The sequence below is a fragment of the Schistocerca nitens genome, chromosome 2 (genome assembly GCF_023898315.1).
Source record: "Schistocerca nitens isolate TAMUIC-IGC-003100 chromosome 2, iqSchNite1.1, whole genome shotgun sequence".
Lineage (NCBI taxonomy): Eukaryota > Metazoa > Arthropoda > Insecta > Orthoptera > Acrididae > Schistocerca > Schistocerca nitens.
This window is the reverse complement of record NC_064615.1, coordinates 98543563-98558071: the sequence shown is the minus strand read 5'-3', so window position 1 is coordinate 98558071 and position 14509 is coordinate 98543563. Positions and strand designations below refer to the sequence as shown.

The following is a 14509-nucleotide window of genomic DNA, read 5'->3' as shown; positions in this document are numbered from 1 at the left end:
ACTAACACGACAAGGCAGACATTATTTTTTTAGTATTTACGTCAACTGCAGTCATCAGAAGCCGGAAACGTTATTTAGCGCTCTGTTATTTAGGGTCTTGCCACCCAAAGGCGTTTTGAAAAGTCGACTCAATGGTAGTGAGACAGAAAGGATTCTACTCTGATGCCAGAGATTGAGCCTGTTGTGTTATTAAAACATGAGTTTTAAGACCAAAGAGAGAGATGACGAACTGTATACGTCCATAAGACAGTAAACGAGAAAGGGTATATGAAAACATTTACGTTTGTGCGTACGTAGACAGGATGGCTGGGAACAATAGAGGAATATGTTCAAACAGTAGAATTTCACAAAAATATCGTAAGCAGTCGTTCATCAGCAGCTCCAAGAACCGTGAGGTTTCTTGAGACGTACCTTACAAAATAACAACGCCGTTGTCATCAAATACAAGCGTATGTACAAGGATATTTTCTAGATAAAAAAACCGCTTTTTGTATTTTTCTAGGACCTGAGAAGCGGCTGACTTTTTCTTGTAAACTCTTATCTACGTGCTGAGCCCAGTTTAGCGTTTCATGCACTACTACTCCGTGACTCTCTGGTGGTAGATATGGTTCCCAGTTATAATTAGACGATAAGGAAATTCGGGGTAATTTCCGACTAATGAGCCTACAATTAGCAGCCAATACCACTTAGGATTTTGGGAGGATTGATAAGTAACCCTATATTTAGTGAGAAGTTTGATAACGCACTACGGTGAGAACTGACATTCTCGTAGCTGCGCTCAAGTTGATTGATTTTGCATCAACATTCAAACAGTAATAACAATAAAACAGATGACATATAACTGACGTAGATTATAAAGATTCTCGTGCCTAATACTGAAACCGGGGGTGGGGTTCCTGTCTCTATTGCGAATTCATAGTCCCAAGCAAACGATTAGTTGACGAGACGTCTGGCGAGTGCGGGAACATTCACCTATATTTTATGCGAAATTTAGGCTACTAATTTGGCAAGTAAAATATACATATCTACAGTATCAAAGGCTGTGATTACGTTTAAATAACACGATTGTGCCTCTTATGTATACATGACTAGTTCAGATCGTCTGTTACTTTTATAAAGCCGGCCCCTGTGGCCGAGCTGTTCTAGGTGCTTCAGTCCGAAACCGCGCTGCTGCTACGGTCGCAGGTTCGAATCCTACCTCGGGTATGGATGTGTGTGATGTCCTTAGGTTAGTTAGGTTTAAGTAGTTCTAAGTCTATGGGACTGATGACCTCAGATGCGAAGTCCCATAGTGCTTCGAGCCATTTTTGAACATTTATAATAGCAGATGACATTGCCAGGATCCTGTTTGGTATTCCATTAATAGGTTGTGTGTTGTAAAGTACTTGGTAATAATATGCACTGAAGAGTCAAGAAAACTGGTGCACGTACCTAATATCGTCTAAGGCCCCCGCGAGCACACAGATGAGCCGCAAGACGACTTGGCATGGACTCGACTAATGTCTGAAGTAGTGCTAGAGGGAACTGACACCATGAATCGTGCAGGGTAGTCCATCAATCCGTGAGAGTACGAGGGGATGGAGACCTCTTCTGAATAGCACATTGCAAGGCATCCCAGACATGCTCAATAATGTTTTTGACTCGGGAGTTTGGTGGCCATCGGCTGCGCTTAAGCACCGTTACAGAGCCTCCACCAGCTTTAACAGTCCCTTGCTGAAATTCAGGGTCCATGGATTCGCGAAGCTGTCTCCATATCGGTACACGTCCATCCTATCGATACAATTTGAAACGAGACTCGTTCGACAAGGCAACATGTTTCCAGTCAAGAATAGTCCAATGTCGGTGTTGACGGGCCCAGGCGAGTCGCAAAACTTTGTGTCGAGCAGTCATCAAGGGTATACTAGTGGGCCTTCTGTTCCGAAAGCCCATATCGAAGATATTTCCTTGCATCTTTGGCACACTGACACTTGTTGATGGCCCAGCATTGAAATCTGCAGCAATTTGCAGAAGAGTTGCACTTCCGTCACGTTGAACAATTCTCTTCAGTTGTCGTTCGTCCCGTTCTTGCAGGATCTTTTTCCGGCAGCGGCGATGTCGGAGATTTGATGTTTTACCGGATTCCTTATATTCACGGTACAGTTGTGAAATAGTTGTACGGGAAAATCCCCACTTAATCGCTACCTCGGAAATGCTGTGTTCCATCTCTCGTGCGCCGACTGTAATACCACTTTCAAACTCACTTGAATCGTTATAATATGCCATTGTAGCAGCAGCAACTGATGTAACAACTGCGCAAGACGCTTGTTGTGTTATATATGCTTGCCGACGGCAGCGCCGTATTCTGCCTATTTGCATACTCGTATTTCTGTATTTGAATAGGCATGCCTATACCAGTTTATTTGGCACCTGAGTGTGTAAGTAGTTCGTTATGTTTCTGATTTCATATTGCTTATGGAAGCTGATACATCTTTCCTCACCTCTTGCAGGTCGTCAGAGGAGGCCCTGAAATCTGTTGACCTGAGCTACAACGAACTTGACGAGGTGCCGTTCGAGGCTCTGCAGTCGCTGGCAAATCTCGACTGGCTAAATCTACATAGGTAAGTGCTAGTACACAGAATTTCCATCAACTTTGTCTACTTTCTCGTCATTGACCATCATTCCTGGTGGTATTTTTTGACGATCGAAAAATTCTTGACTAAATCAACGAAAAACAGGAAAACTAACTAAAGAGTTCACTAAACATTTAAGTGTAATTTTCTGAAGCGTTAGCATGTCGCTTCGCAATCAAAGAATAAATCACTTTGACATTAATTGTTTACAAAAACATAATGTCATATTTCCTTGCTACCTCAGCGGGAATAACTTTGACTTTGGGCCTGCCCTTTATCATGCAGCCCGTGACACACTCCGATTTTGTTCCAACGTTTACGCCTCAGAGTAGAACTTGCACCGAACGCCCTCAATTAATCTAGGGGCTCCATTCTCGTCTTTCCCTACAGTTACTACCTTATACAGCTTTACTACGATGGAAGTTATTCCATGATGTCTTAACAGATGTCTTATCAACCCGTCTCTTCATCTTGAGTGTTTTCCATGTGTTTCGTTCTTCGCCGGTTCTGCAGGGAACCAACCACCTCATTATTTATCAGTCCATCTAAGATTCAACATCCTTGTATTGCACCCTATGTCAGACGCTTGGATTCTCATCTTTTCCTATTTTATCACAGTCCATGGCTCCAGAAAACCACTGCTGTGTCCTATATGTACATGTCCATAAATTTCTTCCTCAAATTAAGACTGATGTTTGATATGAGTGGACCTGCTTTGATGATGAATGTCGCCTTTTCTTATATTATACTTATTTTAATTTCCTCCCTACTTCGTTGATAATGTGTTATTTCGCTTGCGAGTTAGCCTAATTCTTTACTTCCCATCTTCCATAGTTACCAATTTTGATATTATGTCTACCACTAATCTCATTTTTCCTACTTCTCATTAGTTTCGTATTTCTTTGACTTACTCTCATTTCTTGTTCCGTACTCTATACTCTTTTCATTCCTAATTATATTTAAATTAATTGAGAATACTAATACGACTGCAAATGTTGTCCTTTAGCCTGAATTTTAATCCCACTCTTCAAATGTTCTTTTACTTCCGTTATTGCTTATTACGAGTATAGATCCTTCTTAATCCTAGCATCTCGTTCTTGGTCTTCAAATCTTATTATTCCTTATTGGTTCATGCGAATCTTGTATATTATCCGTGTTTCCCTAAAGCTTATTCAGTTTTATACAGTTTCGAACATCTTGCATTATCATACCATGTCATATGCTTTTACCAGGTCAACCAATTCTATGACGGTGTCCTTTCTTCCGTCTTGCTTCCGTTATCAAGTGCTACTTTATCACAGCCTCTCTGGTGCCTTTACCTTCCCTACGGTCAAACGTAACGTTAGCAGACAAATCCTTAATTTTATTTTCCATTGTTCTGTGTATTATTCTTATCAGCGTCTTGAGCTGTTAAGGTGATTGTGAGGTATTTCTCGCACTTATCTACACTCTCTGCCTTCCGAATCGTATGTATGATATTTTTTCTAAAGTCTGAGGGTACATCGCCGGCCTACTAGTCTCTACACGCAAGCTAAAATAGTCGTTTGGTGGCCTCTCCCCCCAACGACTTTAGAATTTCCATGGAATGTTATCTATCCCTTCTGACTTAGTTAATCTCAAGTCATCCAGAGCTCTTTTAAATACACTCCTGGAAATTGAAATAAGAACACCGTGAATTCATTGTCCCAGGAAGGGGAAACTTTATTGACACATTCCTGGGGTCAGATACATCACATGATCACACTGACAGAACCACAGGCACATAGACACAGGCAACAGAGCATGCACAATGTCGGCACTAGTACAGTGTATATCCATCTTTCGCAGCAATGCAGGCTGCTATTCTCCCATGGAGACGATCGTAGAGATGCTGGATGTAGTCCTGTGGAACGGCTTGCCATGCCATTTCCTCCTGGTGCCTCAGTTGGACCAGCGTTCGTGCTGGACGTGCAGACCGCGTGAGACGACGCTTCATCCAGTCCCAAACATCCTCAATGGGGGACAGATCCGGAGATCTTGCTGGCCAGGGTAGTTGACTTACACCTTCTAGAGCACGTTGGGTGGCACGGGATACATGCGGACGTGCATTGTCCTGTTGGAACAGCACGTTCCCTTGCCGGTCCAGGAATGGTAGAACGATGGGTTCGATGACGGTTTGGATGTACCGTGCACTATTCAGTGTCCCCTCGACGATCACCAGTGGTGTACGGCCAGTGTAGGAGATCGCTCCCCACACCATGATGCCGGGTGTTGGCCCTGTGTGCCTCGGTCGTATGCAGTCCTGATTGTGGCGCTCACCTGCACGGCGCCAAACACGCATACGACCATCATTGGCACCAAGGCAGAAGCGACTCTCATCGCTGAAGACGACACGTCTCCATTCGTCCCTCCTTTCACGCCTGTCGCGACACCACTGGAGGCGGGCTGCACGATGTTGGGGCGTGAGCGGAAGACGGCCTAACGGTGTGCGGGACCGTAGCCCAGCTTCATGGAGACGGTTGCGAATGGTCCTCGCCGATACCCCAGGAGCAACAGTGTCCCTAATTTGCTGGGAAGTGGCGGTGCGGTCCCCTACGGCACTGCGTAGGATCCTACGGTCTTGGCGTGCATCCGTGCGTCGCTGCGGTCCGGTCCCAGGTCGACGGGCACGTGCACCTTCCGCCGACCACTGGCGACAACATCGATGTACTGTGGAGACCTCACGCCCCACGTGTTGAGCAATTCGGCGGTACGTCCACCCGGCCTCCCGCATGCCCACTATACGCCCTCGCTCAAAGTCCATCAACTGCACATACGGTTCACGTCCACGCTGTCGCGGCATGCTACCAGTGTTAAAGACTGCGATGGAGCTCCGTATGCCACGGCAAACTGGCTGACACTGACGGCGGCGGTGCACAAATGCTGCGCAGCTAGCGCCATTCGACGGCCAACACCGCGGTTCGTGGTGTGTCCGCTGTGCCGTGCGTGTGATCATTGCTTGTACAGCCCTCTCGCAGTGTCCGGAGCAAGTATGGTGGGTCTGACACACCGGTGTCAATGTGTTCTTTTTTCCACTTCCAGGAGTGTACTTACTCTAATACTTGGTCCCCTACCTCTTCCATATGGACTCCAATAACTCGCCGGCCGCTGTGGCCGAGCGGTTCTAGGCGCTTCAGCCCGGATCCGCGCTGCTGCTAGGGTCGCAAGTTCTAGTCCTGCCTCGACCAAGTAGTTCTAAGTCTAGTGGACTGATGACCGCAGATGTTAAGTCCCATAGTGCTTAGAGCCATTTGAATCATGTTTTCCTATTTCTTCTTATCTCACGTCATCAGACACTTTCTCCCCTCTCATAGAGACCATCAGTGTACTCTTTCCATCGATTCGCTCTTTCCTCACCGGAATTCCCTTTGGATTCATTATGTTGCTTCCTTTACTTTTAATTCCACCAAAGATGTTTTGACTTTCCTGATGCGATGATCAGCTCTTTTTCTGTTTCTTCATATTTTTTCTGCAGCCATTTCAACTCGATTTACCTGTATTTCCTATTTGTTTTATTGCTAAGTGATTTACACTGTTGTATTCCGGTCTTTCCTTGAACGCTTTTGTACTTCCTGATTTCAATGGTAAACTGATTTCTTCTGTTACCGAAGGTTTCTTGGCAGTTATCTTCCTAGTACCGATGTTTTTGCAACATCTGTGGTTACTCTTTTCAGAGATGTCCACTCCTCCTCAACTGAAGTGCCTATGTCTTATTCCTTATTGCAAATTCCACGTTTAGCGAACGACAAAAGCATCTCATCCTTCCTCAGTACCTCAGTATCCCAGTTCCTTCCACACTCATTGTTCGGCACGATTTTCTTAAACTTGTTTCTATTCTTCATCGTTTCTAGATTGTGATCTGAGTCTATATTTGCTCCTGAGTACGCATTACAGTCCAGTATCTGATTTCAGAATTTCTGTCTGGAATCGTCCTGCATATCCGGTATTTTTCGACGTGTACCAACACCTATAGGGCTTCTTGAACAGAGTATTCGGCATTACTAGCTGAAATTTATTGCAGAACTGCGTGAACCCTTCGCCTGCCTCAATCCTACTGTGAAACCCATATCCTTCCGAAACTCTTTTTTTCTACATCTATAACCGCATTCCAGTCTCCTGTGATTATTATATTTTCGCCTCCCTTTTCGTACTGAATTACGCCGTCGAAGTCCTCTCACACTTTTTCTGCCTTTTTTATCTCTCCTCGAGACGTCGGTATGTACACATGACTATTGTTGAAACTTCCTGGCAGATTGAAACTGTGTGCCGGACCGACACTCGAACTCGGGACCTTTGTCTTTGGCGGGCAAGTGCTCTACCACAGCGAAAGGTTAAACTCCCGAGTTCGAGTCTCAGTCCGGTACACAGTTTTAATCTGCCAGGAAGTTTCATATCAGCGCACACTCCGCTGCAGAGTGAAAATCTCATTATGACTGTTGTTGTTGACGATGGTATGTTTGAACTAGATCGGAAATAAGGGAGTGCATTACACTTTAAGAAAAAAAAGATGTATTACAAAGGAACTAATCAAATTGGTCACAAAGTGATACTCACACAAGCGACCCTGCAGCACAGTTTCAGCACGCAGCTGGCGAAGACGGGAAACAGGGGCATGTCGATACCAGAGCATAAAGTCCTTGCCAGTTTCATTCCGTGTACTCAGTTGAACAGGAACTGTGCCTCGCAGACAGGCGCGTGAACAATACATGCAGATGTCAGCATTTGAGAGAAGACGTGTAGCTGAGCTCAAAGAAGGCAATTGAAGTAATCAGCGAATCGTTCAACATCTGAATACGACCATCGCTACTATTCGACGATGCTGGCAGGAATGGGTGAAGCACGCGGAACACAGCGACAAGAACAGAGCGGTCGCCTTAGATTGGCGACATTACGTGAGAACCGAGCAATCGTCAGTGAGGTGTTCTGAGGCCAGGATTTATCATTATTACGGATCTGCCATGCAACAGATGCGTCAGTGACCAAAATGACCATCAATAAGTGGCTCACAAAAAAAAAAAAAAAAAAAAATGGTTCAAATGGCTCTGAGCACTATGGGACTTAACATCTATGGTCATCAGTCGCCTAGAACTTAGAACTACTTAAACCTAACTAACCTATGGACTATAGGTTTGTTTATAAATAAATAAATCTTCCACTACCAGTCACGATTTTCTTTATTTTACTACTCACACGACGCGTTTCGAGAAATAATTCCCATTTTCAAGTGCGTTTTTATGATGTGTGTTAAGCCATTTCTTTTGATGTTGTCAGTGTGTGTGAGTCTGCTTCATTTTGTTGACTTTTAAATTTACTAATGGTCCATTTGTGTAGGGAGTCACACACACTTAACATCACACACAACTTGTACATTTTACACATCGAAAATATCTTGACTTATAGAAGAAACATTCAGCTTCTCGAAGCCCTGTTACATGACACCGTCCAAAGTGAGTGCGGTGATGATAAAGGCGTCTTTGTCGCCTCAAAGGCAGCCTGGACTATAATCAACTCACCACGTCCAATCTCAAAGGCAACTAACGCTCACCAACTTTACAACATTTATTTAAATGAAATCTGCTTTACATCCTCACGGTGGTGTTACTAGCGCCACTATTATGCGGCTGGTGCGAAACTGGAATAGAAATCATCTTCCACATGTAAAAACACGCCTACCAATTTTTATTTATATCGCACAAATCCTTCTTGATGTTGCAATTTTTGTTTCCGTCAGTGTGTGTGCTGTCGACTCCTCCCATAGAAAGCTCTCAGGAGATAGCGGTACTATACCTCTCCTCGATGCACAACGCCTCACTTGTAGCGCCTGCCAATAGGGTTTGTTGAGCACATCTGTAACGTTTTCGCCGGCCGTTGTGACCTAGAGGTTCTAGGCGATTCAGTCCGAAACCGCGCCGCTGCTGTGGTCGCAGGTTCGAATTCTGCCCTGGACATGGCTGTGTGTGATACCCTTATGTTAGTTAAGTTTAAGTAGTTCTAAGTCTAGGAGACTGATGGGCTCAGATGTTGTCCCATAGTGCTTAGAGCCATTTGAGCCTTTTTCATCTAACGTTCTCGCAGTGACTAAACGATTTCGTAACGGAACGCGCTGCTCTTAGTTGGATTTTCTCTATCTCTTCTCTCAGTCCTGCCTAGTAAGGATCCCACTCTGAAGAACAGTACTAAAAAATTGGCCGAACAAGCGCCTTCTCCATAAGCCACTTCCTTCTTGGATGAGTAACATTTCCTTAAGAAAAACGTGAAATGATGGTGCGGCATTGTTGGCCGGGTCACTCCATCCGCGAAAGTTCGGCCGCCGGGTGCAAATCTTATTTAACGTGGCGCCACACTGGGTCACTTGCATGTCAGTGATGATTCTGATGATGAGAACAACGCAAGACGCAGTCCAAGGTCGGAGAAAATCTTCGACCAGGGCGGGAATTGAACCTGGGCCCGCCTCTTATGACTCTCAGCTAGTCATCTGCTTTTCCTACTACTCGTTTAATGTAATGTAGTTGCTGAGTAGTGAATTTGTTTTCCTATGTATGCGTTTTCCTTGATTCCTTGATTATCTGCTCGAAATAGTTTTCGGACAAGATATTCAGAGTCTCGGTTCTGTTACCACCTTTGATACCACGACTCTCCGAATCTACACCAAGCAAGTTTAAGTCTTCCTGTATTACAACAGTATGATCAGGCAAATTACTAATGATACTCTGCAAGTTCTCTCTGAAGCACTCCATCATTAGATCTCCTTATCCAGGCGGACTATAAAAGCATACGATTACAATTTTGACCGATATTTGATGCTTAACTTCACGAAGATTAATTCACATTCGGAATCGTTGATAACTTATCTAGGTGTTATCGAATTATTTATTGCAACGAGTGCGCTGCCACCATTATCGAGTAACCCATCCTTGCGACATATGTTCCAATCTGAACTTAGGATTTCGTTGCTGTTCACTTTTGATTCCAATCAACTTTATTTTCCTCATAGTATCTATGTATTATAACTTTCAATAAATAGTTTAATATGTTATTGCGTATCAAACACATATCAGTTGTAAATACAATATTTGTCGCGTATATAACGACTGTTTCTGGTTTCAAATTAGCAGACGCTCTCCAAACAGTCATGTGAAATTTTCCTGAAGCGGTGTTTCAATTCTCAATTTTCTCTGAAAATTATTTTGAACCTGAAACAAAAATTAGAGGGTGATTTCGCTCTTCGAAAGAAAATATTTCACCAGATATCTTCAGTGAAAAAGCCCCTGTTGCAAAAAGCTGTGCGGTAATGTTATTTGACAGCACTGAAATAAAAGCGTAAATATTTCAGCCTGTTGTCAGCCTTTGTACTGGTCCATTCGTTGAAGCGCACGTGTGCGAAGCTCTTTTGTTGGATGGGACGTGTGTACTCTGCAGGTGAGTGGGTGGAGGAGCACAAGTGTTTTCGTATGTGTGTGAGCATGTGTGTGTGTGTGTGTGCGCGTGTGTGTGGGCGCGCGAGCGCGCGCGCACCCGAACGCGTTCTCGGTGGCGTGCCAGAGAGAGTGGCGCGCGGGGCACTAATTCCGGACCAGGAGACCCTGTGTATCACTGCACCCTGAGCGGCTTCGGCGGGGCAGGTGGGGCCAACTGGGCCATGCATAATGAAGAGCAGTCGGCGCATGAATAATGGCTGGCGGCGCGGCGCGGCGCTGCAGCCCGGCCACCGCCGCGGCCATCGGCGTCCGCGTAATTGCCGCAGCGCGACGACGCGCCGACAAGCGGCGAGCTGACAGCCGAGGGGCGCGAGAAACACACCGCTTCCCGCTGGACAACACCCGTCCGTCATGCTGCCGTGCTGTGCGTCGGCGCAGCAACAGAGACCGAGCCAAATTATGTTCTTCTCGCACGAACTAGGAGATCTAGAGGCGATAACAGAAGCTCACAATCACAAAAGTTGGAAAGAAAAGCACAGGTTTTTTTTTTTTTTTTTTTTTTTTTTTGTCATCAGTCTACTGACTGGTTTGATGCGGCCCGCCACGAATTCCTTTCCTGTGCTGACCTCTTCATCTCAGAGTAGCACTTGCAACCTACGTCCTCAATTATTTGCTTGACGTATTCCAATCTCTGTCTTCCTCTACAGTTTTTGCCCTCTACAGCTCCCTCTAGTACCATGGAAGTCATTCCCTCGTGTCTTAGCAGATGACCTATCATCCTGTCCCTTCTCCTTATCAGTGTTTTCCACATATTCCTTTCCTCTCCGATTCTGCGTAGAACCTCCTCATTCCTTACCTTATCAGTCCACCTAATTTTCAACATTCGTCTATAGCACCACATCTCAAATGCTTCGATTCTCTTCTGTTCCGGTTTTCCCACAGTCCATGTTTCACTACCATACAATGCTGTACTCCAGACGTACATCCTCAGAAATTTCTTCCTCAGATTAAGGCCGGTATTTGATATTAGTAGACTTGTCTTGGCCAGAAATGCCTTTTTTGCCATAGCGAGTCTGCTTTTGATGTCCTCCTTGCTCCGTCCGTCAGTGGTTATTTTACTGCCTAGGTAGCAGAATTCCTTAACTTCACTGACTTCGTGACCATCAATCCTGATGTTACGTTTCTCGCTGTTCTCATTTCTACTACTTCTCGTTACCTTCGTCTTTCTCCGATTTACTCTCAAACCATACTGTGTACTCATTAGACTGTTCACTCCGTTCAGCAGATCATTTAATTCTTCTTCACTTTCACTCAGGATAGCAATGTCATCAGTGAATCGTATCATTGATATCCTTTCACATTGTATTTTAATTCCACTCCTGAATCTTTCTTTTATCTCCATCATTGCTTCCTCGATGTACAGATTGTAGAGTAGGGGCGAAAGGCTACAGCCTTGTCTTACACCCTTCTTAATACGAACACTTCGTTCTTGATCGTCCACTCTTATTATTCCCTCTTGGTTGTTGTACATATTGTATATGACCCGTCTCTCCCTATAGCTTACTCCTACTTTTTTCAGAATCGCGAACAGCTTGCACCATTTTATATTGTCGAACGCTTTTTCCAGGTCGACAAACCCTATGAAAGTGTCTGATTTTTCTTTAGCCTTTCTTCCATTATTAGCCGTAACGTCAGAATTGCCTCTCTCGTCCCTTTACTTATCCTAAAGCCAAACTGATCGTCACCTAGCGCATTCTCAATTTTCTTTTCCATTCTTCAGTATATTATTCTTGTAAGCAGCTTCGATGCATGAGCAGTTAAGCTGATTGTGCGATAATTCTCGCACTTGTCAGCTCTTGCCGTCTTCGGAATTGTGTGGATGATGCTTTTCCGAAAGTCAGATGGTATGTCGTCAGACTCATATATTCTACACACCAACGTGAATAGTCGTTTTGTTGCCACTTCCCCCAATGATTTTAGAAATTCTGATGGAATGTTATCTATCCCTTCGGCCATATCTGACCGTAAGTCCTCCAACGCTGTTTTACATTCCGTTTCTAATACTGGACCCCCTATCTCTTCTAAATCGACTCCTGTTTCTTTTTCTATCACATCAGACAAATCTTCACACTCATAGAGGCTTTCAATGTATTCTTTCCACCTATCAGCTCTCTCCACTGCATTTAACAGTTGAATTCCCGTTGCACTCTTAATGTTACCACCGTTGCTTTTGATGTCACCAAAGGTTGTTTTGACTTTCCTGTATGCTGAGACTGTCCTTCCGACAATCATATCTTTTTCGATGTCTTCACATTTTTCCTGCAGCCATTTCGTCTTAGCTTCCCTGCACTTCCTATTTATTTCATTCCTCAGCGACTTGTATTTCTGTATTCCTGATTTTCCCGGAACATGTTTGTACTTCCTCCTTTCATCAATCAACTGAAGTATTTCTTCTGTTACCCATGGTTTCTTCGCAGCTACCTTCTTTGAACCTATGTTTTCCTTCCCAACTTCTGTGATGGCCCTTTTTAGAGATGTCCATTCCTCTTCAACTGTACTGCCTACTGCGCTATTCCTTATTGCTGTATCTATAGCGTTAGAGAACTTCAAACGTATCTCGTCATTCCTTAGTACTTCCGTATCCCACTTCTTTGCGTATTGATTCTTCCTGACTAATGTCTTGAACTTCAGCCTACTCTTCATCACTACTATATTGTGATCTGAGTCTATATCTGCTCCTGGGTACGCCTTACAATCCAGTATCTGATTTCGGAATCTCTGTCTGACCATGATGTAATCTAATTGAAATCTTCCCGTATCTCCCGGCCGTTTCCAAGTATACCTTCTCCTCTCGTGATTCTTGAACAGGGTATTCGCTATTACTAGCTGAAACTTGTTACAGAACTCAATTAGTCTTTCTCCTTTTTCATTCCCTGTCCCAAGCCCATATTATCCTGTAACATTTTCTTCTACTCCTTCCCCTACAACTGCATTCCAGTCGCCCATGAGTATTAGATTTTCGTCCCCCTTTACATACTGCATTACCCTTTCAATATCCTCATACACTTTCTCTATCTGTTCATCTTCAGCTTGCGACGTCGGCATGTATACCTGAACTATCGTTGTCGGTGTTGGTCTGCTGTCGATTCTGATTAGAACAACCCGGTCACTGAACTGTTCACAGTAACACACCCTCTGCCCTACCTATTCATAACGAATCCTACACCTGTTATACCATTTTCTGCTGCTGTTGATATTACCCGATACTCATCTGACCAGAAATCCTTGTCTTCCTTCCACTTCACTTCACTGACCCCTACTATATCTAGATTGGGCCTTTGCATTTCCCTTTTCAGATTTTCTAGTTTCCCTACCACGTTCAAGCTTCTGACATTCGACGCCCCGACTCGTAGAACGTTATCCTTTCGTTGATTATTCAATCTTTTTCTCATGGTAACCTCCCCCTTGGCAGTCCCCTCCCAGAGATCCGAATGGGGGACTATTCCGGAATCTTTTGCCAATGGAGAGATCATCATGACACTTCTTCAAATACAGGCCACATGTCCTGTGGATACACGTTACGTGTCTTTAATGCAGTGGTTTCCATTGCCTTCTGCATCCTCATGTCGTTGATCATTGCTGATTCTTCCGCCTTTAGGGGCAATTTCCCACCCCTAGGACAAGAGAGTGCCCTGAACCTCTATCCGCTCCTCCGCCCTCTTTGACAAGGCCGTTGGCAGAATGAGGCTGACTTCTTATGACGGAAGTCTTCGGCCGCCAATGCTGATTATTTATAAAAATTTAGGCAGTGGCGGGGATCGAACCCGGGACCGAAGACGTTTTGATTATGAATCAAAGACGCTACCCCTAGACCACAGGTACAAAGAAGATAACAGGGAAGAATCAATGGTCATGTGATCGATGAAAGAACAAAGTACAACAACGTGCAGCGAAATTCAGAAATACAAACGTACATTCACTTAGGAATAAAATTCATAGGAACTGCAAGGAAGCTAAGGCGAAATGGCTACACGGAAATATGAAGAAATCGAAAAAGAAATTACTTTCGGATGGACTGATTCTGCATTTAGGAGGGCCAGTTTAATATTTTTTGTGGGATCTAAAATTTAAAAACCTCTCTCACACCGACCTGATTTAGCTTCACTGATCAGGATGGTAAAAAACATGCGTATATTAAGGGAATTTTCATTCACAAAGCAGGCTTATCACATTCACACAGTTCAATACTGCTCTATCCTGATTAAATTGAGCTTAACTTAAATTCCTTAAGGCAGTGAAGCAATTTCGAAGTCTCGGTGCGACGAAAATTGTCAGTCGATATCCTGAAAACATTTGTAATAATTATTAACTTTCGGTGAACATATGGGGAAGACCGGAGATCTGCTGGTAAGACCGTGTTAGCCTATTTTTTGGAAGTAATAAACTGGATATCTTGAGCATACA

At 44.2% G+C, this 14509-nt stretch overlaps 1 protein-coding gene across 1 annotated transcript in view; it reads left to right on the top strand.

Moving 5' to 3' along the window:
* Window positions 1-14509, top strand: part of LOC126234855 (chaoptin-like) — a 158180-nt gene that overhangs the window by 58295 nt on the left and 85376 nt on the right. The window contains exon 3 of the mRNA XM_049943596.1: window positions 2487-2597. Within this exon, the coding sequence (XP_049799553.1) occupies window positions 2487-2597 (111 nt within the window). The remainder of the gene's footprint in view (window positions 1-2486; window positions 2598-14509) is intronic.